This window comes from Mirounga leonina, unplaced genomic scaffold (assembly GCF_011800145.1).
Source record: "Mirounga leonina isolate KUSES-001 unplaced genomic scaffold, KU_Mleo_1.0 Mir_481, whole genome shotgun sequence".
Classification (NCBI taxonomy): Eukaryota; Metazoa; Chordata; class Mammalia; order Carnivora; family Phocidae; genus Mirounga; species Mirounga leonina.
Window position 1 is genome coordinate 2,910,278 of NW_023270773.1, and position 26,387 is coordinate 2,936,664.

The following is a 26,387-nucleotide window of genomic DNA, read 5'->3' on the forward strand; positions in this document are numbered from 1 at the left end:
AGAGCATGAGAGCGGGGAGGGTCAGAGGGAGAAGCAGACTCCCCGCTGAGCAGGGAGCCCGATGTGGGACTCGATCCCAGGACTCCAGGATCATGACCTGAGCCGAAGGCAGTCGCCCAACCAACTGAGCCACCCAGGCGCCCCCTATTTCTAATTTTAACACATTTTCATTTTGACCTAACTTCCCTTTTTCACCCAATTATTAGTACGATGAACAAAGTTTTTCCAAATGTTAAACCTTTCTTTACCACTTACGAAACATGACTTACAAGAAATTTGAATTTTTAATTTTCACCATGAATCTGTTTGATCAAAATATAGAACATCACTACTAAATAAACTGAAAAAAAGAACGGAATAAAAAACATAAAAGTGGCATCTATATAATCAGCAAATTATCTGATAAGACATTTTAACTAATTCACATTTCTACTTACCACAAGAAAGAATAACCTGGTTCCAAAGTACCACAAGGTTTGCATTTTTACTGCAAGCCTTATTTTTTTTTTTAAGATTTTATTTATTTATTTGAGAGAGAGAGAGGGCACATAAGCAGGGGGAGGAGCAGAGGGAGACGGAGCAGACTCCCCACTGAGCAGGGAAGCTCATGTGGGGCTCAATCCCAGGACCCCAGAGTCAGAGGTTTAACCGACTGAGCCACCCAGGGGCCCCTTTACTGCAAGCTTTAAGTCATAGTGTTATTTTACTCATGTTCGTAAGTACAAAACTTGTTATACCCGGTAGGTGGTATCCTACATAGTCAATAAAAGAATTCTTTATAAAATTAGATTTTAAAAAATGCAGAATTGGGGCACCTGGGTGGCTCAGTCGTTAAGCGTCTGCCTTCGGCTCAGGTCATGATCCCAGGGCCCTGGGATCGAGCCCCGCATCGGGCTCCCTGCTCGGCAGGAAGCCTGCTTCTCCCTCTCCCACTCCCCCTGCTTGTGTTCCCTCTCTCGTTGTCTCTCTCTCTCTGTCAAATAAATAAATAAAATAAAAAAATGCAGAATGTCTGATAATTATCTCAAAGGCTAAAAAATGAAAAAATGCAGAACACAGAAATAGTCATTGGTTAATATTTGGCTTTGAGAAAGCCAGAAATGATTCTATTCCAAGAAATAAGCAATAATGATAAAAGATGTAATTAGTATACTATATGCCTTTTAAGCCAAAGCACATTTTTCACCTCAAGATAGTTCTGATTTTTACATTCTTAATTCCCTTCGTCCAGAAAAGAACTCCATTCTAAGCCATTATTTGAATAGAGTTCATAATACATAGTCATTATTCTCCACAGGATGTTTTCATTACAGTACATAAACTGCAAAATGGCAAATGACTAAGTCCGTTATAAAGAATTTATAGCATAATAAATGCCAATTTACAATAACCATCAACAGACTTCTACACAGAGCCTAAAAGTTGCTGCAGTAGAAGTCACAACTAACATGACTCTTCCATGTGCTCAGACTTCGTTTACTACAAATTACTGTCATAAAAACCAGAAAAGAAACCTTAGTGGGTCCTTCCAAAGCTGCATAATTTTCCAAATAATTTTCCTCTGGGCGCAAGAAGCTGTTCGTTCCTTCAATCCTTTTTCAGTCATTTAGCGTTTGCAATAGTTCCTTGACAGTTTTGCTTCTTCTTTTGCTCCTTTTCCCTCCATCATCTCGGCCAATTTCCCGGACAGTATGACATTTGTTAGAAACAATGGAGTAAGGGCCAAAACAACATTGTAAGGAAGCCAAGTGGGTCCTTTGCAGCCCATTCCACAACACACTCAGCCCAAGTCTTTATATCAAACATCTCTAAGTCTTATGCTTTAATAGTGATCTCCAACTTTGTCCTGAGATTATTAGGGAACTGATAACAATTTCAGATGACCCTTGGTTGTTTGTCTTCTTTGGCTCTACCATACACTTGTGAGACAAGGTTTAAATTCTGTATCTTCCTTCCTTAAGGGGTCCACCAGACTAGATCTCCAAACCAGATACACACAGCTCCTGAAGCTGCAGCTGTTGGTACTTCACCAGCATCAGCATGTCCCCTCCATCCTTTGTTTTCCCCCTTGCTCATTCTTCCTTCCTTACCCTACCCAGCCACCACTCCCAGGGGGCTCTGCCTACAAGAGGCTGCCTCTGCTGGGCACTGGTGCAAAACTTCCACAGCGACCACCACCAGCCTCCCCTACATCACAGCCGGGACCATGGGCTTGGACCCCTCAAGAAGCCATTATTGATGGCCCGTCATCTTGCTATTTCTTTTTTTTTTTTTTTTTAAGATTTTATTTATTTGACAGAGAGAGAGACAGCCAGAGAGGGAACAGGCAGGAGGAGCGGGAGAGGGAGGAGCAGGTTTCCTGCAGAGCAGAGAGCCCGATGTGGGGCTCGATCCCAGGACCTGGGATCATGACCTGAGCCGAAGGCAGACGCTTAACGACTGCGCCACCCAGGCGCCCCTTGCTATTTATTTTCTATTTGCCCCATCTGTTCTTTGTTCCCCTCTTCCTCTTTTTCTGCCTTCTTTTAGAATATTTATGAATCCATCATAAATCTCCTCTTGTTGGCTTAACTTTTTTTTATTGAGGCAAAATCCACATAATATAAAATTCCCCATTTTAACCATTTTTTATTAGATTTATTTTTAGGTAATCTCTACCCCCAGCTTAGGGCTCAAACTTACAATTTATAGAGATCGAGAGTCACGCCCTAAAGCCACTGAGCCAGCCAGGCATCCCACCATTTTAACCTTTTTAAAGTGTACAATTCAGTGGCTTTTAGTATATTCTCCCTGTTGTGCAACCATCCTAATTACAGAACGTTTTCATTACCCCATAAAAGAAACCCCATTGCCATCACGTAGGCACTCCTTATTCTCCCTTCCCCAGTCTGTGGCAACCACTAATCTGCTTTGTCTCTGTGAATTTGCCTATTGTGAACATTTCATATAAATGGAATCATACATGGCCTTTTGTGTCTGGTTTCTTTCACTTAGCATGTTTTCAAAGTTCATCAAACTTCAATTTGAAATTTCTCCCCTTTCCTCCTTTTCCTTCTTTCTCCTCCCATCCCCATTCCTCTCACCTCCTCTGTCTTTTTAAATCATCTATGCCTCTCCTTTTTTCTAAAAGATTTTATTTATTTATTTATTTAGGGAGTGAGTGTGCAAGTGGAGGAGGGGCAGACGGAGAGGAAGAGAGAGAATCTCAAGCAGACTCCCTGCTGAGCACAGAGCCCAACTGTTGGGGGAGTGGGGCTAGATCTCACAACCCTGAAATCTGAGTGGAAATCAAGAGTCAGACGCTCAACCCTCTGAACCACCCTTCTTAACTTTTTGAAAAAGGAAATAGTTAAAATAATGTTTAATGTCCTTCTCTGCTAATGCTAACAATTGGGTCCGTTTTGGATCTGCTTTGACTATTCTCATTATGGGTTGTGCTTTCCTGCCTCTTTGCAAGCCTGGTAATCTGATTGGATGCCAGAATTTTACCTTGTAATGTGCTTGGTATTTTTATATTCCTATAAATCTTGTTGAGTTTTGCTCTAGGATACAGCTAATTGGAAACAGTTTGATCCTTTCCCGTCTCATTTTTATTATTTGTTAATGTGGGTCCTGAGCAGTGCTCAGTCCAGAGCTAATTATTCCTCACTTAATGAGGCAAGACTTTCCTTGATACCTTATTTTATTTATTTATTTATTTATTTTTTTATTTTGTTAATTTTTTAAGTGTTTTAAAAATTTATTTTTATGATGCTTTGTGTCTTGGGGACTTGCTAATCCTGGAGACTGCCCTCCCAGAGTTGGTTAATTCCTAGACAGTAAACAATTCACTTGCAGAGTGAGCCTTTCATATACAAACTTACTAATCAAACTGTAACTCCAACCACCTTTACCTAATTCTCACATAGCAAACCAGTATTTCCTCTGTCCTAAGTCACGTCAGGGCCAGGTTATGGATAACTAGAGACCACTCCTATAGCCAAGAACCCTCTGAATTTATTTGAATGAACCAATTCTAAGCTTACTCAAACTTGCCTACCTTACCTTGCCCATTCCTTCCCCATGGAAACCACAGGTTAAAGGCCCCTCACTCCTACTGCCTCCTGACCCACTCTGGGGTTTCTTCATGTGACTCTGAATGGCATGGCATGCTCCCTTCTCTTGGAAACTGTAATCACCTTTTTTCAAGGCAGTTGTCTCCATGTCTACACTATACCTAATTAAAACAAAATCCTTGGTACATTTTCAAACAATGGTCTACCCAATAGTCTGTGAAATTTTTTTTTTAAGATTTTATCTATTTGACAGAGAGAGACACAGCGAGAGGGAACACAAGCAGGGGGAGTGGGAGAGGGAGAAGCAGGCCTCCCGCGGAGCAGGGAGCCCAATGTGGGGCTCGATCCCGGGATCATGACCTAAGCCGAAGGCAGACGCTTAACGACTGAGCCACTCAGGTGCCCCTATTCTGTGAAATTTTTATCTGGCTGGTAGGAACAATTCCCAGCCTTGTGTAATGCCAGGCAGTTATAATCCTTTTTGATGGTTCTTTCTCTGGCCTCAGTTTTTTCACACTCTTGTGCTGACCAGTATTCTGAGTACTCAAGAGGGCTCTTCTGCAGATCTCCTGGGTTCTCTGTGCAGCTTTATTCTGGTATTCTGTCTCATGAACATGAGCTGCCTCAACTTCTCTGAACTCCTAGCTCAGACCCTTCAACCTTTCAGTTTCCTCCCTGTTCCACTGCCCAGAAACTCTCACAAGGCAGTAGTAAGCAAGCCATCTTAATTTGTTTCCCATCTCCTAGGGATTGCTCTCTTTCAATGTTTGAGTTTTATTTAATTTTCAGGTTTGAGACCAAATCCATGCACTTAACTCCATTTGACCAGAGGCAGAAAAAATTCCTGCATTTTTTTTAAGCTAATGGAATACCCAGCAGGTAAGCATAGAGACTGAGATAGTATTGATGAATCAACTGAATCTATTTTTTTTTTAAAGATTTTATTTATTTATCTGAGAGAGAGAGAATGAGAGAGAGCACATGAGAGGGGGGAGGGTCAGAGGGAGAAGCAGACTCCCTGCCGAGCAGGGAGCCCGATGCAGGACTCGATCCAGGGACTCCAGCATCATGACCTGAGCTGAAGGCAGTCGCCCAACCAACTGAGCCACCCAGGCGCCCGAATCAACTGAATCTAAACCCTCCCTTGCATAGATAACAAACTAGAGGCTTGGAAAGAAGTAGTGGAGGTAATCAGAACCAGAATCTATCCCTTAAATCTTGGTCTAGTTATCTGACATCATTCTTTGCTCTGTATCTTCTTTATTTTGCCAAGTTATTTTCCATTTTCAACTATTTTTTTTTTTTAAGATTTTATTTATTTGAGAGCAAGTGAGAGAGAGCAGAACAGGAGGGCGGGAGAGGCAGAGAGAGAAGCAGGCTCAATCCCGGGACCCTGGGATCATGACCTGAGCAGACACTTAACTGACTGAGCCACCCAGGCACCCCTAGACTAATATATTTTCAAACAATTTTTAAAATTTTATTTATTTAAATTCAATTAATTAACATATAATGCATTATTAGTTTCAGCAGTAGAGGTCAGTGATTCATCAGTCTTACATAATACTCAGTGCTCATTACATCACGAGCCCTCCTTAATGTCCATCACCCAGGTACCCCATCCCCCTACCCCCATCCCCTCCAGCAACCCTGTTTGTTTCCTATGATTAAGAGTCTCTTATGATTTATCTCCCTCTCTGATTTCATCTTGTCAAAATACATGTTTTTTTAAAAAGAGAGATTGTGCATCAATATCCAGACCTCCATGTGATCTTGAGACTGCTCCTCCCCCGCCTTGGCAAAAGTTGGAAGCTTTTTCTCTAGAGGGGGTAGGTTTCTGGGGAGGAGGCCTTCTCAGAGAGCTGGAAGACAAGTGAACCTAGGCATACTAGAATGCTGAAGCTCTCTAGCCCTCTTCCTTCACTGAGTTCCCACAAGGCCAGCAGCAGTTCAAGGTAAACCCTCCAGACATGAAACTGGAAGTTTCCTCCAGCGAACATGACCAGGCCAAGAGGAAAGTCCTAAAAGTAGTGGACATTAGGGATTTGCCAAAAAAAGTTCAATCAGGGGCGCCTGGGTGGCTCAGTTGGTTAAGCGACTGCCTTCGGCTCAGGTCATGATCCTGGAGTCCCAGGATCGAGTCCCGCATCGGGCTCCCTGCTCGGCAGGGAGTCTGCTTCTCTCTCTGACCCTCCCCCCTCTCATGCTCTCTCTATCTCATTCTCTCTCAAATGAATAAATAAAATCTTAAAAAAAAAAAAAGTTCAATCAGTTCATCTTACAAACACATATTCTTCTTAATATCCCACCTGTAAATATAAGCAGACTACCAATGATTGCCAGGCAGCTAAGGAAAGTCTGTAACATGAAAGACTAAAAGCAAAACAAAAAGGGAAAAAAAAATCACGCAGGAGATGAAAGCTTCAACAAAGCATATTAATGTTCTCAGAGATAAGATGCTGCAACCATGGAATGAGGTCCTAATTAAAAAAAAAAAAAAGGAACACTTAGACAATCAACAGGAAATCTTCCATAAAGGAGATCAAAAAGTCAAGAAAACAGGAGGTGGTAGGGATAGAAAAAATAAGAAAAACAGAGATAAGTCCAGGAGATCCAATATCTGAACAGGAATTCCAGGAAGAAAAGCCAGAAAACTAAAGGAAGGAAATCATTAACAACGAATTCAAGGAAGTTTCCCAGAAGTGAAGGACCAGAGTCCATTCTGAAAGGGTTCAACAACAGCCTGGCACTGCATGAAAACAAACCTTCACCAAAGCATGCCACCCTGAAATTTCAGAACGCCAGTGACAGAAGGGAGAAAGAGTCACATACAAAGAATCAGGACTCAGGAGGGGTAACAAGATGGCGGCGGAGACGGTGGAGCTCCATAAACTGAAGCTTGCTGAACTAAAGCAGGAATGTCTTGCTCGTGGTTTGGAGACCAAGGGAATAAAACAAGATCTCATCAACCGGCTCCAGGCGTATTTTGAAGAGCATGCTGAAGAGGAGGCAAATGAAGATGTACTGGGAGATGAAACAGAGGAAGAAGAACCAAAGCCCATAGAACTGCCTGTCAAAGAGGAAGAACCCCCTGAGAAAACTGTTGATGTGGCAGCAGAGAAGAAAGTGGTAAAAATTACATCTGAGATACCACAGACTGAGAGAATGCAGAAGAGAGCTGAACGATTCAATGTACCTGTGAGCTTGGAGAGTAAGAAAGCTGCCTGGGCAGCAAGATTTGGGATTTCTTCAGTTCCATCAAAAGGTCTGTCATCTGATGTCAAACCTATGGTTAACCTGGATAAACTAAAGGAAAGAGCCCAAAGATTTGGTTTGAAGGTCTCTTCAATATCCAGAAAGTCTGAAGATGATGAGAAACTGAAAAAGAGGAAGGAGCGATTTGGGATTGTTACAAGTTCAGCTGGAACAGGAACCACAGAGGATACAGAGGCAAAGAAGAGGAAAAGGGCAGAGCGCTTTGGGATTGCCTGATGAAAAGCTCTTAATGCTTTCTGTTCTCCAGTGGTTTCCATCTCTGACTTTTCTTGGTCATATGTATACCTAAATGCACAGTCATGTGCCTAGGTTCTGCCTCGCAGTGAGAGAGCATGTACCCTGGGTACATCCAGGAACTTCAGCAGCAATTTGACTCATTGCTGTTCCAACTTTAAGGTTGTTGTTGTTGTTTTTTAATTATTATTTTGCTTGTTAATAAAAAACAAATAGAAAAGAAAAAAAAAAAAAGAATCAGGACTCAGAATGGCTTGACTCTTCTAACAGCAGCACTAGATGGTAGGTGAAAAGTAACAATGCCTTCAAAATTGTAAAGGAAAATAAATTCCAAACTGGAATTTCACACCCGATCAAGTATGAGAAGAGACATTTTTCAGACATGCGATTCACTCAAACTACTTTCCATGCACATCTTTTACTGCAAGCACTCTACCAGAATGAGGTAATAAATCAAGGGGAAAAAGACTCAGGAAACAGGAGACTCAGTAGGGGAGAGCCCATGATGACAGCACGATATTAAGCATAAGGGAGAGTCAATCCAGATAGGGGCAGGTCAAGAAATCGATAAAACAGATGATGTGTTAATGTCCTTAGAGAATTTGGGTTGAATTAATGACAAGTAGAGAGAAAACTAAGCTAGTAACTAATAAAAATGCAAGAGGATTACTAATTCTAGGGAAAAGAAAGTTCTGCAGGAAAGTAATCTCATCCACTACATGGCTCAGCTGTGATTTAAACACCCATAGTAAACACTTAATATATAACCTAACTAGAATTATATCAGGGGGATGGGTGATGGGGAGTACATGCATGGTGGGCAAGAGAGAGAGAGAAGTCAACAATAATGCCTACAATGCAAACACCAATAAATAGCCATGCACACGTTTAAATGGAGACTTGGTGGCAAATATAAACTTACCAGCCAACAGTTGAAAGGGAACACCGTGAAGTGGGAAAAATGGGGAAGGGCAGATAGGGTAGGAGGGTTGCTGTTTTTCTTAACAAACGTTGCAGAACTACTTGCTTTTTCAATGCAAAATAACAGATTTTCTTCCTAAAATGCGGGGTATAAAACTGTTCACAAACCTATTTTGTTAATTTATTGTTTTTATTTTTTATTTATTTATTTTTTTGGGGTTTTACTATTTATTTATGACAAACATCCCACATCCGTGATCTCCAGTCAGAAGTTCTTGGAAACGATGCCATCGGCCTTGGCCAGTCGGAGGATGGAGTCATCGGACTCACCCATCCTGCAAATGGCCCCACAGATAGCATAGGTTTTGAACTGGCCGTTGAACCTGCCCGTCACCTTATCAACCTCGGCCACGTTCATCTGGATGGACACGTGGTCCTTGGCGCCGATGATGCAGTTGCTGGCGGAGCATTTCCGCGGCACGTACAAGTCCACGAACTCACCGGTGTCGTTCTGCATGTCGAGGGCGCGCCTGCTTCCACCACCACGAGCTCGAGCGCAGAAAGCAATTTATTGTTTTTAAAAGTTTCAAAATTTTGGGCGCCTGGGTGGCTCAGTTGGTTAAGCGACTGCCTTCGGCTCAGGTCATGATCCTGGAGTCCCGGGATTGAGTCCCGCATCGGGCTCCCTGCTCGGCAGGGAGTCTGCTTCTCCCTCTGACCCTCCTCCCTCTCATGCTCTCTGTATCTCATTCTGTCTGTCTCAAATAAATAAATAAAATCTTTAAAAAAAAAAAAGTTTCAAAATTTTGCGAGTGCCTGTGTGGGTTAGTGGGCTAAGAGTCTGCCTTCGGGGCTCAGGTCATGATTGTGAGATCCTGGGATTGAGCCCTACATCAGGCTCACCGTTCAGCAGGGAGCCTGCTTCTCCTCCCTCTGCCCCCGCCCCACGCTCGTGCTCTCTCAAATAAAATCTTTATAAAAAAATATTTTGAAAGTTTCCAGATTTTTACTGCGCACATTTAATTAAAAAATGAAACCATAAATGGAAACTCCACTTTTCAGGATCTAGGTAGGGTTACAGCTAGTTTTTACTGCGTGTAGAAATCATGCAAGACTGATATTCCTGCATGGTTCCCAAGGTAAACCATATCTGGTCAGCTTTTTATGCAATTCATGTGTTAAGTATAATGTGTAAGTAAAGTTTTGCTTACTATAAAAGTATGATAATTTAAGCAGTGACCCTACTAAAGTAACATATTCTAGTCCAAGATATCAAAATGTGGCCACAGACCTACTGAATCAGATCTACCTAGCTTGGGTGGCAAGGGCATTGCTTAACATGCAGATTCCTGGGCCCTACCCCAGACCAATTATTCAGTAATCTCTAGGAGTAGGGCCTTTCTGGAATTTTCATTTCTAACAAGATCCCTAAAGTGATGTTGAAAACTACTGCTCTCCCTCACTATATTAGTAATTCAATAGTGTTCATTAATAAGCCAATAAATCAATGTCTGTAAATCAAGCTCACAGGCAGGGAGGAGGGAAAGGAATCCATGAAGGGTAGTGGATATCACGTCTACCTGAAAGAATTCTACTTAAAACACTTAAGAGAAATTCCACTCCATATGTAACTCAATGTACAAGTTTCTTTTCTTATCAGAAACAATACATTAACTCTTGGTCAAACCTAAAACAAATGAACTCTAACTCCATTCACATGAAGTTCATTTGAAATGGTTCCCAGTCCAGGAGCAACCCCCCCCCCCCCCCCAGGGGTAGCACAGCCTGCAGGGCCATTAGCATTCATCCAAATGTGTCAGAGGAGCTGGGGCTGCTGGAGCAAGAGGTGCAGGGGTTGCTCTGGGGGATGGATCTCTGAAGCCTTATTTCCGGGCCTGCAGTATCTGACCAACACTCTGAGGCTTATTCCTTAGTTCTTTATTACAGGAATAACGCAAGGTCTGTTAACACGGTGGTAGTGTCATGATTATAAGGCAAAGCTTGTTAGAAAATTCCTACTTGATGCCTAGTTAACAGATGTGTTGGATTTTCTTCTTTTATTACTTGAACAATGTGTCCCATGAGCAATGTTCTAAGGGCAATTAATCAATCCCTTTTCCTCATAATAGTTTTTGCTGAAGCGCATCCTATACTGAACCTGTGGCAAGATCTCTTTTCAGTACTTGACTTCTTCAAGCCTGCTTTTCCAATTTCTGTGTTTTTGTCAGTTACTCACTTTGCGTACCTTGTCCTCTCTACCTCTGCTACATTAAAAGCCATGACTGTGCCATTGCATGCTGAGATGCTCTGACAAATGCCTAAGAACCTATCCCCACAAATCACCACAACACTGCTTATGAAGCCAGCGTAGGAGCCACAGATGTTGGCCACTAGGATTTCCTAAATTATCTTTTAATATTAGGTTACTTTTGCCAAATGCTGAACGACTAGTGTTTCCAGGCTACAAAGATCAGAATGGTGGACTTTTTCATCGGCTAGGAGCACCCATGCGGAGTTGTTTAAACTGAGCTGATGAAATCTCCACAGAGGTTACCTGAACAAAGCACCATACAAATGCTTGTGTCTGAAGACACAATGAGACATCTATCTGTGTGTTCTCGGAGTTCTTCCGAGGGTTTAACCAGCAACTGGCCTGGAACAGTAGCTTAAACTCTTATCAGTAACTGCGCTATTTCAAAGTACTGGCATTCTCCCAGGGTATCTTCCTGGGTGTCAAAATTTAACCTGCTGCCAAAGCAAACAGAACACCAAACCCCACAATGAACACACAGTCCTTATTTTTTCAAAAAGAAAAACAACAGGGGCACCTGGGTGGCTCAGTTGGTTAAGCATCCGACTCCTGGTTTTGGCTCAGGTTGTGATCTCAGGGTCATGAGACTGAGCCCTGTATCCAGTTCCGTGCTCAACATGGCGTCTGCTTGGGTTTCTCTCTCCCTCTCCCTCTCCCTCTGCTCCGCACGCCCCACCCCCCAGCATGCTTGCGCTCTCTCTCAGATACATAAATCTTAAAAAAAACAACAACAACAACAAAAAAGACCACCATATTTATTTAGTTTAACATTTCCCCTGATCTAAAGAGAAAGACGTCAAAAGAAAATCTAGAACATATACATAAGCACACACCCCCCTGAATCCAGATAACCCAAAAGAAAATAATAATGGCAAAGTTCTGTTCAACAGTTAAATTTATCTTCGCTTCTGGAAGATGTTTCCACGCCCCATTCCACGTCCTCTTCCTCTCGCAGCCACTGAAAGGTGGGAAAGAAAGGACAAGGCCAGGTCAGTGCAGTCAGCGAACGCTCATGCCACGGAGCAGCCAGAGCCCTTGGACAGGGGCACAGGAAGGGGCCTGAAAGGCCACCTGGTCCAACACCATGCCCACCCCATGGCATTTCCTCACTGCATGAGGACTTGTGGCTGGCATCAGAGTTGGAGTGCCTTCCAAAACTCCTGCCTTCCGGTCCACCACTGCTCTCAATATGAGGCTGGGAGTCAGGGTGTTGAGAGCTAAGGTGGTTTGGGGAGCAAGCCTGAGAACCACAGAAAAGATGAATTCCCAGCACTGGCCAAGGGGAAGCTAATAAAACAGGACAGATGAACTTAATTCACACTTAAAATTCTGAAACAAATAGTTAAACATCTGTTAAATCTGGGTAACAGGTTTTATTATTTTTTAAGCTATTCTGCAATATAAAATGTTTCATAATAACAAAACAAATAAAACCACTCCCCATTCAAAGGGCATACAAGCTGCTGTTCTCTGTGACTCCAAGAGTTCAGGAGAGGTCCAGTGGCTTTGAAGGACAGGTGAAAATATTCTGATGGCTACTAACTGGAGCCTTACCCTCTTCCATCTTCTAGAGCCCCTTGAAGAGGGAGGAAAGTCACCCAAGAGCCCAGCCACATGCTGAAAAGAACCAGAGCAAGGGACTGACAGAGGCACAGATGGCTCAGGCAGAAGCCAGTGGGCGTGGGCAAACTCACAGCCAAGTGCCTTCTAGTGCACAGCTACTGGGCTGCACCTTTGTTAGAGATGATGGTGCAGTTATACAGTGACAATGAGGGCAGCCCTTCCCTGAGAAAGCAGAGAGAACAGCAGTTCTAGTAAGAAAACCAGTATTCCTGAAAACCATTCCTTCACCAGGACAAAAGGTCCAGAGCTTCCGGTTCTACAAATGCCACTTACCTAGGAAGGGAAAGGAGATTCTCCCATCAGTGTTTTTGAAGGACATTTTAAAGGATTACTTTATTGCACCTTTAAATTCAAAAACTACCTCATATATAAAATATGCACAGCAAAAAAAAATACTGAAGGAGAATCCAGTGACTTTCCTGCACTACAAATCTTTTTACCGATAGTCAGATAGTTTCTAATGAATGCACTTGCTTCCTAGATAATCAACATGGCAGAGCTTTTCACGGACCCAAAGATAAAACCTCTGACTGGGCTAACCCAAAAGAAAGGCCAGACTAAGGCAGGTCAATGGATCACTGGGGACATGCTAAAGGAAGGATTTATTTTCAAATATAAGAATATTTGAAAACAGAAGTCCAGTCCCTATAATGGGTAAAGATGGCTTAAAACTGCTTATTTCTTAAGTGAAAATGGATCCCTACTGTCTGCATTTCGCCCCACTTACGCTGGGTGTCCATAAACACCCGCAGGTCTCAGGGAACTGTTGCCCCACTGCTTTAGGTGGCAGCTAATCCATACCACAGTGCCCCTGCTCAGCAAACTAAATAAGAGCAAGCCTCCCCCAGACTCTTTGGACAGAATTTCTGGAAACAAAGGGGCCTCCTAGAAATTCATTATAGGAGACTTATCCACTCTCTCATTTAAGACAGGTGTCCCCTTCTTCTTTCTAAGGAGGCACTTTGGATTTTGCATAAGCCCTATGAATGTGATCAGGTGAGGCAAGACAGAGAAGACGAGACATGGCCCCCAGCCCCTCAGAGGTGGGGGCCCCAAGACTGCAGAGTGGCAGTGGGTGTGGAGATGGCTGAAGTCCAACTCCACCCCCATGCCCAGGCAACTGACAGGGCCCTTTCCTAAAAGATACAGGACAAACACATATGTTAAAAACAGTGCAAGAGGAGCACATACCTTGGGCCTTCAGAATAGCAGCTTTTCCCCGGCCAGCCCCTGAGCCTTGGTTTTTATTTTTCATGCTCTTTAACATGGGCGCATTTTTCAGCATGTCAGGCAAAATGAGAAAGCGGATCTTGCTGCCACGGATGTACACCTGCTCCAGCTGTGCCACTCGGCCGTCTCTGTATGTGACTGTGATGTTGGACATCTGGAAGGGAATCACCAGCTCATCAAGGGCCAACAGCACCAGCACACAACAAGGACACACAAAGAGGGGGAGCCTTGGCTGGTGATAGGGGAAGTCCAGAAATGCAAAAACCAACATCGTGAAATAAAGGAGCCAGGCAAAGCACTTCACATGTTTGGTCTTCACAGCACCTCCAGGATAGGCTATGGGCATTCCCATTTTTTACAGATTAAAAAAACCTAAAGCACTTGTCCAAAGTCCAACAGCCAGAATGAAAGAACCCAGATTCAAATCCAGCTGGCCTGACTCCAGAGCCCTAACTCTGGATACTGCCTCCCTTGCCAGCATGTGAAGGGTTCTCATGGTGAAAAACTCTAATCAAAACAGCTGTGAACCGCTTGTCCAAACTCTGTCCTGCCCTGCATCTGCCCGGTACATACACTGCAAAGGCACCACGAAGGCCATGAGCGTGCACCAGAGGCAGCTCCTATCCTCCCAGAGTGCACACTCGACAAAGTGGGACAGAGCCCCTCTAGCTTCAATGCCTAGGGATGAGAAGTATAGGGGGCAGTGCCTGTATGAATGGCTCAGAATATTGGGAGAGGTGTGAGGCGAGAGCCTACACTGAGAGACAGGACACTTGGGCACGAACCTACAGGATACAAGGACTGGAGCAGAGCAACTGGGAGGGGGAAAAAGTTATCACCTTGGGAGACTATGGGGCTCATTCATTTGTGGACAGGGTTAGGATAGCACTTTGTAAAGATCAAATACGCCAACATGGGTGAACTGTGGGATGGAGAGACAGGGAGCCTAGAGGTGAGACCAGCCAGCAGACAGGCTTGGCATAGGAAGGGAACCTAAACTTGCCAGTGCCAACCTCAACAGGCACCACATTTACCATAAAAAGTAGCTTATTTTGAGTCTTCTGGATGAAACAGTATATACATTTATTCAGAATAGGTCAAAGCCCATTGCAGAGAGAGGTGCTGTGTCCCCAGATTTCTGACTGGCTTGTTGCCACCTTATACTCATTCTTTTCCTCAAAGTGCTAACTGGCCACCTCTGCTTGAACACCCAGTTTGCAAAAAGACTAACAACATTCTAGGGCCATCCTCGCTAAATCTGTGCAGTTGGAATGGTCTGTAGAGCTTCAACCCACTGCCCCTGTTCCACCCTCAGGAATAATAGGGCTCAAGTTTCCCATAAATCTTCTACTCCAGGCTCAACATTCCTAGTTTCTTAACAAACTTCCACACAGGTTCTAAATCCTTGCCATTCTGTTCCTGCCTCAAAGAATACCATAACCTCTGGAGGCGCCTGGGTGGCTCAGTCAGTTAAGTGTCTGACTTCAGCTCAGGTTGTGATCTTGGGGTCCTGGGATCGAGCCCCGCGTCAGGCTCTGCATCCAGCAGGGAGTCTGCTTCTCCCTCTGCCCCTCCCCCTGCTTGTGCTCACTCTCTCAAATAAATTTAAAAAAAAGAATACCATAACCTCTGGTGCCACAAGTGAACATGAAGTATGACTAACAAAGCCAACTTTTATTGGGCACTTATTAGTATCCCAGGCAATTTCACATTATAACTCCTACAAATCACACGATTCTACAAGATAGAGATCATCGCCATCCCCACTAGAGATAAAGAGGCACAGCCAGCAGAGGCAGACCTGTCCTTAGAGGCCACACTCTTACCCACTCTCTATTCTTCTGCCTAAGGTCACACTACCTGTGTGGCCTACAGAGCACTATAAACTCAGGTCTAACTCTAAACCCACATTCTGAAACCATACATCAGATCACCACTTCCTCATCATCATTCACGCTGAAACCATACATCAGATCACCATCAGATCACTTACTTCCTCAAATAGTTAAGGAGCTAACTAAATGAGACAAATATGTCTAAACGCTGTTCCTATTACCGAGCATATATTAGAAGCTCAGTAAACAATGAATCTAAATGACAGTCAAGACATCTATTTTGGAGGCTATGCTACTGCTAAGCTACTTCTCCTCCAGTACATTCCAGTACATACATCTCACCCCTTCCTCTGCTACAACCTCCCCAAACCACTTTGAGAATCCCTGACAGAGGGTGTTCTGTAAGACCAACAGGACAAACGGTTTTCACAAATGGATGTGTCCTGGCTGACGCAGGAAAGGGTCCAGCATCAACTGACAACCCTAATAATGACCAGGTCGGCTACTGTTCTCATGCGCCACCCTGCAGCACCAGCAGAGAAATGGCTGTGCTGTGTATAAAACCCCACAGTCCCGCCCACCTATACAGCTTGTTAATAAGCCCAAGCTATGTCTCCATCATAAGCCAAAGGCAACAACTTGAGTGAACTAGGTTTCAATGAAGTCAGGTAGGAATACCCACTCTACTCAAACTTCCCACTTTCCCAAACACCCATAATGAAACATAGGTGGCATAAACCAGGTGCCCAACTGAAAGTGACATCTTGGGGGAGAGAGAAGATCTTAGTACAGTCAAAACTGTGGGAATTTCCTCACACAGGGCCAAGAGGAGAGCACTAACTCCAGGACTATAAAGCAATGTTGGCGTGCTTTAGGGTCATCAATCACAACATCCCTGTTGTGGGGCACACAGCAAGTGCTCAACAAATGTCTGGTCCCCTCCCCTACCATTAATAGCAGAGCCTCCCTCTTTTGCTCCCTTCTACTCATCTTCTTGCCTGAAATCTGACAGAGTGAGGGTCTGACATTTCTAGAAGCAACAGGACCTAGCAGGTTTATTATACACCTCATCTTCAGAGACTACAGTTAAGATCAGAGATTTGGGACTCAGACTTGGATTTAGATCCATTCCTTCTATGCTTGGTCACCCTGGGCATCCGGAAGCTTGTCCTCAGAGAGGTCCTGTGATAATTGAAAGATCAATTGTACATAAAAAACACTAGCATAGTGCCTGGTACAGAATAAGCATGCAATGAATGGAAGTTTCTGATACTACTTTTTTCCCCCTTTAAGTTATTCATTTATTTTAGAGAGAGAAAGAGAGACAGCACGCGTGCTCGAGAGGGTGGGGGGAGGGGCAGAGGGAGAGAATCTTCAAGCAGACCCCACCACCACCACACTCCCTCCCTGCTGCCCACCACAGCTGGGTGCCAAGCCTGACATGGGGCTTGATCTCATGAGCCTGAGATCATGACCTGAGCTGAGCTGAAACCAAGAGTGGATGCTTAACCCACTGTGACACCTAGGCACCTCATGAATGGAAATTTCTGGTACTATTAAACACAGCCTTTTGGAGACGGCTCTTAGCTTGACACGTTAAACTAAGACTTTTAAAATATTTAACAGTACCCAGATCTTGGTTTTTAAATTCTACTCCCAACCAAAAAGAAACCAAGGCTACCTGAAGAAATGGCTGATTCCAGAGCTGGGTTAGGGAAGGTAAAAGATGAGCCTGCAACAAACATCTTATTCCAGAAAGTTAAGGATGTGCTCCCCCAAAATGGCCAGGAGATACCAAAAGGACACAAAAGGAATCATCTTCTGGACAAATTTGAGATAAATCAATCAAAATAATGATAGTAACAGATTATAACCCATTTAATGAAACAGAAACCTATGAGCCTATACTGATAATAAATGAATGAATAAATTGGGAATAAGGGAAGGCTCTTCCATACAGCAGACCTAGTTAATATAGAAAGAATGATGGAGTTATAAACAAAAAAACATTCTCAGGCACCTGGGTGGCACAGTGGGTTAAACATCCGACTCTTGGTTTCGGCCCAGGTCGTGATCTCAGGGTCGTGAGATCGAGCCCCACTCTGGAGTCTGCTTGAGATTCTCTTTCCCTCTCCCTCTGCCCCTCCCTCTCACGTGCGCGCTCCCTCTCTCTCTCAAATAAATAAATAGATCTTAAAAAGTAAAAAAAAACAACAACAACATTCTTTTGCAACCGTCATGGTAAAAAGATTCAAGCAAGAATCTTCACTGGATGCTAAAAGGGGGGTGGTGGAGGTGGTGATGAGAAACAGAATACTCACAAGATAATTACTTAAAGAACCTCCCTCACAAAATTCTCATTAGTTGCCAAAGGAAAAAGAACATACAGTGGAGAGACCACACAACGCTTCAACCAAATTATCAAGGTTAACATGCACCAGTAAGGGGCAAACAAGTGTTTGGGGCCTCCTAGTGACACCTGAAGGAGAAGAAGTCACTTACACAGTAACAGCCACAAACAGTACCCCACACAAACAAAACAAACCCCAAATCCAATCATGAGGAAACACCACAGAAACCCCAATCAAAAGACATTCTAAAACAAATAACTGGTCATTATTCTTCAAAAATGTCAATGCTGTGAAAAGCAAAAGCAGAAGAACTGTCCCAGACTAAAGAAGCACAAAGCAAGCTGATCACTAAGTATAATACATGATCCTGTATTGAATGGCACAGAGAGGAAAACACTGCATCTATAGATAATACAAAGATAGGTAGTTTTTCATTCTAGCTAGAAAGCGTATCTGGAGAAATTCCCAACCACCCTGCATTCAGAAAATTCAAAAACTTTCCTGATGTTAATTCTGGGCAGTTTTCTGACAGTCATGTGAGGGCTTCTCTCAGGTTATCATTTTTACAGAAAGAAATCATGCACAGGCCATTTTCCCACAGACCATTATTCCATAACCAAAAAAATAGCGTTTGAACAGTCCAGTCAGTGATGGGGTGGTCATGCTGAAGCCCGAAAAGCACCATCTCGGCTCCAGGAGAGTCTCTGAACTCTATCACTCTCTCCCACCAAAATTTCCAGGAATTATAATTGCTTTAAGAAGTGAAATTTTGGATTTGATCATTTACCCTCTTCTTTTTTTAAATCTATTATTATTATTATTATTATTTTAAGATTTTATTTGACAGAGAGAGAGAGTGAGAGCAGGGAACACAAGCAGGGGGAGTGGGAGAGGGAGAAGCAGGCTTCCTGCAGAGCAGGGAGCCCAATGTGGGGCTCGATCCCAGGACCCTGGGATCATGCCCTGAGCCAAAGGCAGACGCTTAGCAACTGAGCCACCCACGCACCCCTATTATTATTATTAATTTATTTATTTGACAGAGAGTGAAAGAGCATAAGCGGGGGGAGTGGCAGAGGGAGAGGGAGAAGCAGGCTTCGATGTGGGGCTTGAGATCCCAGGACCCTGGGATCATGACCTGAGCTGAGCCGAAGGCTGACGCTTGATGGACTGAGCCACCCAGGTGCTCCTACTCTCTTCTTCTATCTAATTTTCTGGGTCTTTTTGTTTTATTGAGATATAACTGATCTATAACATTGTGTAAGTTTAAGGTATACAATATACTGATTTGCTACATTTATATTACAATGACTGCCACTGTAGCATTAACTTCTTTATCAAGTCATATAATTATCATTTCTTGGTGACGAGAATAATTAAGATCTCTTATTTCAGCAAGTTTAATGCCTATAATAGTTTTGTTGCCTCTAATTACTGTACTGTATATTAGAACCCCAGGACTTTATTTATCTACTAGTTGCATACCCTCTTTTTTTTTTTTTAAGATTTTATTTTTATTTATTTGACAGAGAAAGAGAGCAAGCACAAGCAGGGGGAACAGCAGGTGGAGGAAGAGGGAGAAGCAGGCTCCTTGCTAAGCAGGGAGTCTGATGCGGGCCTCGATCCCAAGATGCTGGGATCATGACCTGAGCCGAACGCAGACGCTTAACTGACTGAGCCACCCAGGTGCCCCTACCCTCTTCTTTTTAAATAATCTTTACTGTGCTTCATGATCATAAACTTAACACATATTTTAATTTTTAAAGTGGACAAAAAAAAAAGTTTTTTTTTTTTCTTAAGAATTTTAATCCCCCATGGGGCGCCTGGCTGGCTGAGTCGGAAGAGCATGGGACTCTTGATCCCAGCGTCCTGAGTTCAAGCCCCACGGTGGGTATAGAGATTGCTTAAAAACAACAACAACAAAACAAACAAACAACCCCCCCACCACCACACAAAAAACAATATTTTGTGGGACTGTCACCTACAGATGATGCCACATCCTGCAGCACGGGCTAGCGAACTATGCTTGCCTTGCAGCTGTGGAGTACAGAGCGGGAGGACAAGACTCCCTGCCTTGCCAGCCAAACCTCAGATGCAAAGAAGTATCTACACCCTCTGACCCTATGAGCCCATCTCAAGGACCTCATCCTAGGATTAATGCTTGCATAGATTACATTTGCATCGTCAAAAAAGAGCTGTGGTAACAGGCTACATTAAAAATATCTGAGGAACCCAAAAAGGTATGGTTTGTATGGGGACGCTGGTGATGACATTATCTAATAGTATAAGACTGTATCTCTTTTATCAGGGCCAAGGGGAAAAATCTCTTCCACATCTGACTGCCAGGGAAAACCACACAACTGGTATTTTATCTTAAGGACACTACGCACCTTAGAACTGCTGATTTCCCTCTGCCGGGCCTCTAAGTAGCTTAGAACAGAATATCCCTTTATTAAATGTACAGGGATTCAGATTTACGTTTCTGGGTACTAACTGCCTGCCTGGCTTCACTTTACGGTCTACCCCAAGTTACCTGCATCTTGACCTATCTGTCCATTTTTACCTTATTGTATAATTTTTTATAAACCACCTCTTTTTTTTTTTTTTTTTTACAAATTTTATTTATTTGAGAGAGGCAGAGAACACGAGTGGGTACAGTGGGGGGCAGAGGGAGAAGCAGACTCCCCAGAGCAGGGAGCCTGATGCAGGGCTCAATCCCAGGACCCTGAGATCACAAACTGTGCCAAAGGCAGACGGCCAAAGGCAGACGGTTAACCAACTGAGCCACCCAGGCGCCCCCTACCTCTAACACTTTTTGAAAGCAGACAGAGTAAAAAATAAATACTAGAAACACAAGACACCTTCCTAGGGGGGAAGAAAAGTCAATGCCAATTGTGGCTGTGGTGAGATGCTCTTATCTGTTCCAAATCTTTGTAGTGTGTGACCCACCACACTTTTGTAATAAAAAATGTTAGGGGCGCCTGCATGGCTCAGTCAGTTGGGCAGCTGACTCTTGATTTCAGCTCAGATCATGATCTCCAGGTCGTAAGATCGATCCCCGTGTTGGGCTCCACACTCAGCTGGGAGTCTGCTTCAGGATTCTCTCTCTCTGCCCCTCCCCCCACTCTTTCCCGCAAGCGCTCTCTAAAATAAATAAATAAATAAATAAATAAATAAATAAATAAATAAATAAATCTTTAGAAAAAACCAAAGTTATTAAAATGTTTGCCAACATCCAATGGCAAACACTAAACTCCAGCTGTCCTCTAGCAAAGGCTAGAAAGTGCTAAGGGGATGCTCTCATCCCCAAAGGGCAGACTAACTGGGGCCAGGAAGGAAGGAAAGCAGCGGGAACTGCAGGAGCCATTGGTTTCACACATCCTGGGGATGTGTGAATGAACTGTGCTGGGCTTACCGCAATATATTCAGCTCTGCCTTAGCCTGCTGGTTTTTATTCAGTGAGCCAGGCTTAGGTAAACCCAGCAAAGTCTCAGCATCTGGGCATGGACAGTGTTATAGGCTGAATCCTAACTGCCTCCAATTCATCTGTCTTAACCCCCCAGTATCTCAGAATGTGACCATATTTAGAGTCTGGATCTTTACAGAGGTAACTGAGCCCTAATTCAACATGACTTGTGTCCTTATGAGAGATCAGGATACAGATCCACACAGAAGGAAAACCATGTGAAGATACAGGAAGGAGAGAGCCATCTACAGGCCACAGAGAGAGGCCTGGAACAGATCCTTCCTTCACGGCCCTCAGAACTAACCCTGTGACACCTTGATCTCAAACCTCTTGCCTCCAGAACTCTGAGGGAATAAATATGCTTGTTTAAGCCACTCAGTGTGACACTTTGTTATGACAGCCCCAGCAGATTAACATAAGCGGGAAGCAAGTGACTGGCTCCCCCCACCTGACATACATTCACTCATTTATTCTGCACTATAATGCTGAGGCTGAGGTGTTATTTTTAATCCTGACTTAGAAAGGAGAGAACACGGGCGCCTGGGTGGCTCAGTCATTAAGTGTCTGCCTTCGGCTCAGGTCATGATCCCAGGGTCCTGGGATCGAGCCCCACATTGGGCTCCCTGCTCAGCGGGAACCCTGCTTCTCCCTCTCCCACTCCCCCTGCTTGTGTTCCCTCTCTCGCTGTGTCTCTCTCTGTCAAATAAATAAAATCTTTAAAAAAAAAAAAAGAAAGGATAAATAAAATCTTTAAAAAAAAAAAAAGAAAGGAGGGAACAGAGGGAGGTCCAAAGCTGGACCCAAGTCACACAAGGTAGTGGGCTGCAACCTGATTCCAGATCTATCACCAGGCTGTGTGCTTTATATCACAATGGCTACATTTGAGAGACCACCAAGGTCATCTGGTCAGACATTACAAATGGGCAGTTTGAGGCCCTGAAAACTCAGTCAGTTGTCCAAATAAATAGCTGAATAAACACATTAAGGTGCCTTACCCCCAGTCTTGCATTCTACTCACCAAAATAAAGTACCTTAAAATGGATGAGGATGCCTTAAACCAGAGGACTGGATCTATGACAGGGGTGCCTCACAAAGACAAGGCAGGCAAAGCCCCACAGGACCTTTAGAAAGCCCACACCATCTACCTGTACGGCATCAACACTGAAGAGAGAAACCTGCAGTCACTAGATGTCTATCTCCCTGAGCCAGGGAACTGGCCCCACTGGTCAACCTGGCAGGAAGATGATGCTCAAAGCTATAGAGCTATCACAAGTGAATGCTGCAAAGCAATAGACAGGACACCTGATCTGCAGTGTGATTTGAGGGAAGTCACCTTCTCTTTCTGACCTTCGGTTTTCTCACCTAGAAAACATTAACAGAAACTACATGTGGACATGTAAAATGTGCGTGGTGTGAAACTAGCTGCTGCACATACATAACTAATCTGATCTGTAGAACAGCCCCAGGGTGTGGGTGTTATCCCTATGGCAGTCTTCAGAATGCACTGCTCAGATCTCCCTGCAAGGGTCATCAGGCTATGAGGCACGCATGGAGCTGACAGTCTCCAGCTGCCACCTATGGGATAAATCACAGCATTCACCCTGAAGCCACTGTCTCCCCAGGCTGTCGGCCAATGAGTGATCACAATGGGATCCTAGAGCCAGGTCATTTCTGCCCCATGCTACACTCTTCTAATGAGCAACTCCTGCTGGCTGAGACTTCCTCAGAGATACGCTGCAGTACAAGGCTCTTCCCACTCAATCTTGTCTTTTCCCTCTCCTTTCCCCAGCACCAGACCAGTAATAGATTGAAAGCTCTCCTGGTTACTCCTACTCCCTCTCCTTTATCCTTCATTATTATTATTTCCCCCAATAAATCTCTTGCACAACAATTCTGCCTTGGCAACTATGTCTCAGAGGACATAAAATAACACCATTCCATTTTAGAGACAAGGAAACTGAAGCAATTAACATGATCAAGGTCAGATAATTAGGATCCAAACCCACATCTCTGATTCTGAAGCCCAAGTTCTTAACTGATGATTTAAAGAACAAAGGAGAAAGTGTGCTGATACACCTTGCCAAAGCAATGCTATACAAACTCATGCAATTATTAGCAAAATGCAAAAGAGTGCCATGGGAAGGGCACAGTATGAGGAAGCTGCTCCAATACTTGTTAGCGGAAGGACATCCAGTAGATGAAGTCTTTTAATCTTATTCTCCCTATTTTATGGATGACAGAACTATCACCGAACCTGCCTACCTCATAAGGTAGTTGCTATAATCAAATGATACTCCTCTTCCAAGAAAGATGGAAAATAAACATGGTATGTGAGTGGAAGATTCTACTAACTGCAAAGCAGTTACACAAACATGTAGGGGCAAATGGAGAATGGCCCTGAACTTGACAGATTCTACTGAAGGGAACAGTGCCACTTCTTTTAAACAAGTCTCCGAAATATAGAAGATGATCATAGGATGGAGAAAACACACTTCTAAATAGCTCTTATTTATGCCCACATCAGCAGCAACTATAACAGTGCCTGGCACACATCAGGCGCTTCATAAATAACTGTTCAAGGAGGGGAACTTCAAAAAGACCTCCAATCACTATCTTTCTGTGCTCCAAGACAGAGGCCCAAGCTTCCCCCATAACCTCATGTGGAAAGCAGGATACCTGGCAGTTCATGTTGTCCTCCGCCTCAATGAGCTTCCCACGATACACCTCACCAGTGTTTGTCTCACATGTCACAATGTGACCCTCAGCCTCGTGTAGGACTTTAATCGGCACACCAATAGACATCTTGGCAGGAAAAGAGCTCTACAGTGAGAGAGACAACAGTTAGTTCATCCTTTAGGGCCTAAGAAGTCATGTGGCACATATCATAACTCCCTTAAGGCCTGACACTCCATAAAATTTAGTAAGAATGCCAAAGCTGCCATTCTCCACAGGGAAAAAAAAAAAGCTTAATTCCTAGTTTGAGGAACTCATCTGGCAAATACATGAAAGATGTGGAATGGTGAAGAATGGGGGGGCAGGGCTGGAGAGAGGGAAAGCTAATGGGATGAGAATAAAGTGCCTTCCATCTCCCTCCCTGCTACCATATGCCTCTTCATCTTCATCAAATAACCAGTAACCAATACCGTGTGTGTTGGGGACAGGGGATTGAAATGTACATACCACACGATGTACATGCCAACCCATAGTTGTGGATGACACCACTTTGAGAACCCATGACATAGACCTGAGCTGTCCAATACAGTAGCCACAGTCCACATGTAGCTACTTAAACTAAACTTAAAGTGAAATAAATCACATTAGCCACATTTCAAGAGATCAATGGCCTTGGGCTAGTGGCTAAAGTACTGGGCAATACAGATGTAGACCAAAGGATCCAGGCAAATCTAGAAGAGGCTGTGCATTTAATTCGACTCATTAAGTACCCACTGACCCTCCACTTCTTCAAGGTTAAATAGAAAATAAAGTGTTCACAAAGGGACAACGTGCTATAAGCAGGAAATGTTTGGAGGAAAAACATAATCAGGGAAATCACCTGATTTCATGTAAATAAAAGAAACAAGCAGTAGATTTCATATTCCCAGATAGGCAACAAATGAAGGTCGGGACACATCATGTGTGTTCAAGATTGGAAAGGGAACATGAGGTTGGGAAAGACAGGTTCCCTCGGTGAGGAAGTAGCCTTAGGAGTTTGGCTTTTATGCTGAAGACAGCGGGGAACTATTGCAGGACTATGGGTAAAGGAATGATCCAATAAAAAGGCAGCAGCACTTACAAATGGATCAAACACAGTTGTTTTTTTTTTTTCAAACAGTTTAGAAGCAAGGAAACTTGATAAGGCTTCTGTAACAATATGGAAAGCATGAGAGGACCAGTGACTGAAAGGGGGTTGGGGGCAGAGATGCAAACAACTTTGAAACGGATTGCCCAGAGAGAACTTGGGGGAAGGAGGCAGCCAGAAACATTTCAAGACTATTGCCTGTATGTTCGGAAAAACATGGCCTGGAGAGGCACAGAAAACGAAGAGCATGTACTTTGGGGAAAAGCTAATGAGAACTCACTTTCAGGCGCTAGTGAGGCAACGCTGATGTTTGAGTGACCCGGACTTCCCGCTCTTCTCCCTCCCCGAACCTCCCAGAGTTGCTCGGCAGCGCGTCCTTCTCCAGCCCCAGGCCCCTCACGGGTGCTTCGGGTCTACCCTCGCCTGCTCCCGGCCTCACCTCACCGGCTCCGGCCTACTCTTCCTTTCCGGCGCCGCGGCAACTCTAGCGACTGCGAAGGCGTGAGCAAAGCGAATGGCGGGTCTCGCGCTCCCAGAATACCACGCGTTCCCAAAATGCTGTGCGTAGGGCCCGGCCCCTTCCTTTTCTTAGTGGTGAGCGCGGTCTTGCCTTTGCTTCCTTCTCACTCGGCCGACTGGGAAACGTGGATTCGGCTACGATAGTTCCGGCCCCGGAAGAGAGAGCTGGTGACAGGGCCCAGGTGCCGCCGGAAACACTGATCCATAGGCCGTCAAGGGGGTGGGGGGAAGGGCTTGCGTTTCGAAGCACCTAACACCGGGGACAGGCTGGACAGCAAGGTGGGGATCTGGGGCTTGGGTCCTCGGATCGGGGGCTGAGGGCCAGGACCTACTCTCACAATTTAACCTTTGGAACCCGGCACCACCAGGTAAGGGGCGCCCTCCGTAAGGCGAGGTATCTCACCGTACGGATAGAGGAACAGGTTTAGAGTAGAGCGGGAGCCGGCCCACGCCGTCCCTCAAGGAAGTCGAAGTAGTGTTAGGTCTTCTGGAGCCCCGCGGTGTACGGATAGGACCTGGCCTTAGGCCTGAGGCTGGCAGAGAAGTGCGGCCAGGCAGAAACGGAGTTCGCTAAGATGAAGAGTCTCCGGGGAACCAGTGCCGGTGGAAAGGCAGGGCTGGGGGGCCGCGCTTAGGCAAAGGGGCGGAGCTTCCGGGGAACGGAGGCGTGAAAGGGCCTGCGCGTCTGCGCGAGGAGTGGGGGGAAAGGGGCGGGGTTACCAGAAGCCGAGACTGCCAATGGCCAGGACCCGTTTAGATCCGGAGGCTGG

The 26,387-nt window shown here is 44.5% G+C and overlaps 3 protein-coding genes and 1 pseudogene across 5 annotated transcripts; 1 reads left to right on the forward strand and 3 right to left on the reverse strand.

The window, feature by feature from the left end:
- Positions 1-1,030: 1,030 nt before the first annotated feature.
- LOC117999852 lies at positions 1,031-2,194 on the reverse strand (annotated as a pseudogene).
- Positions 2,195-6,902: 4,708 nt separating this feature from the next.
- Positions 6,903-7,709, forward strand: LOC117999853 (SAP domain-containing ribonucleoprotein-like). Its single transcript, XM_034989246.1, has one exon. The coding sequence runs from the start codon at positions 6,918-6,920 to the stop codon at positions 7,545-7,547; it is 630 nt and encodes a 209-aa protein (XP_034845137.1). The 5' UTR covers positions 6,903-6,917; the 3' UTR covers positions 7,548-7,709.
- Positions 7,710-8,702: 993 nt separating this feature from the next.
- LOC117999854 (40S ribosomal protein S21-like) lies at positions 8,703-9,110 on the reverse strand. Its single transcript, XM_034989247.1, has one exon. It carries the CDS (start codon positions 9,001-9,003, stop codon positions 8,752-8,754), a length of 252 nt encoding a protein of 83 aa, XP_034845138.1. The 5' UTR covers positions 9,004-9,110; the 3' UTR covers positions 8,703-8,751.
- Positions 9,111-11,535: 2,425 nt separating this feature from the next.
- On the reverse strand, positions 11,536-26,256 carry SNRPD3 (small nuclear ribonucleoprotein D3 polypeptide). 3 transcript variants are annotated; one of them, XM_034989256.1, is made up of 4 exons: positions 25,543-26,256; positions 23,976-24,119; positions 13,612-13,804; positions 11,536-11,755 (listed from the first exon to the last, which is right to left on the reverse strand). In XM_034989256.1, exons 2-4 carry the CDS (start codon positions 24,099-24,101, stop codon positions 11,694-11,696), a joined length of 381 nt encoding a protein of 126 aa, XP_034845147.1. In that variant the 5' UTR covers positions 24,102-24,119; positions 25,543-26,256; the 3' UTR covers positions 11,536-11,693. The 3 variants fall into 3 exon arrangements, with proteins under 3 accessions (XP_034845147.1, XP_034845145.1, XP_034845146.1); XM_034989254.1 differs by having other exon boundaries at positions 25,538-26,256; XM_034989255.1 differs by having other exon boundaries at positions 25,379-26,256.
- Between the last annotated feature and the right edge of the window lie 131 nt (positions 26,257-26,387).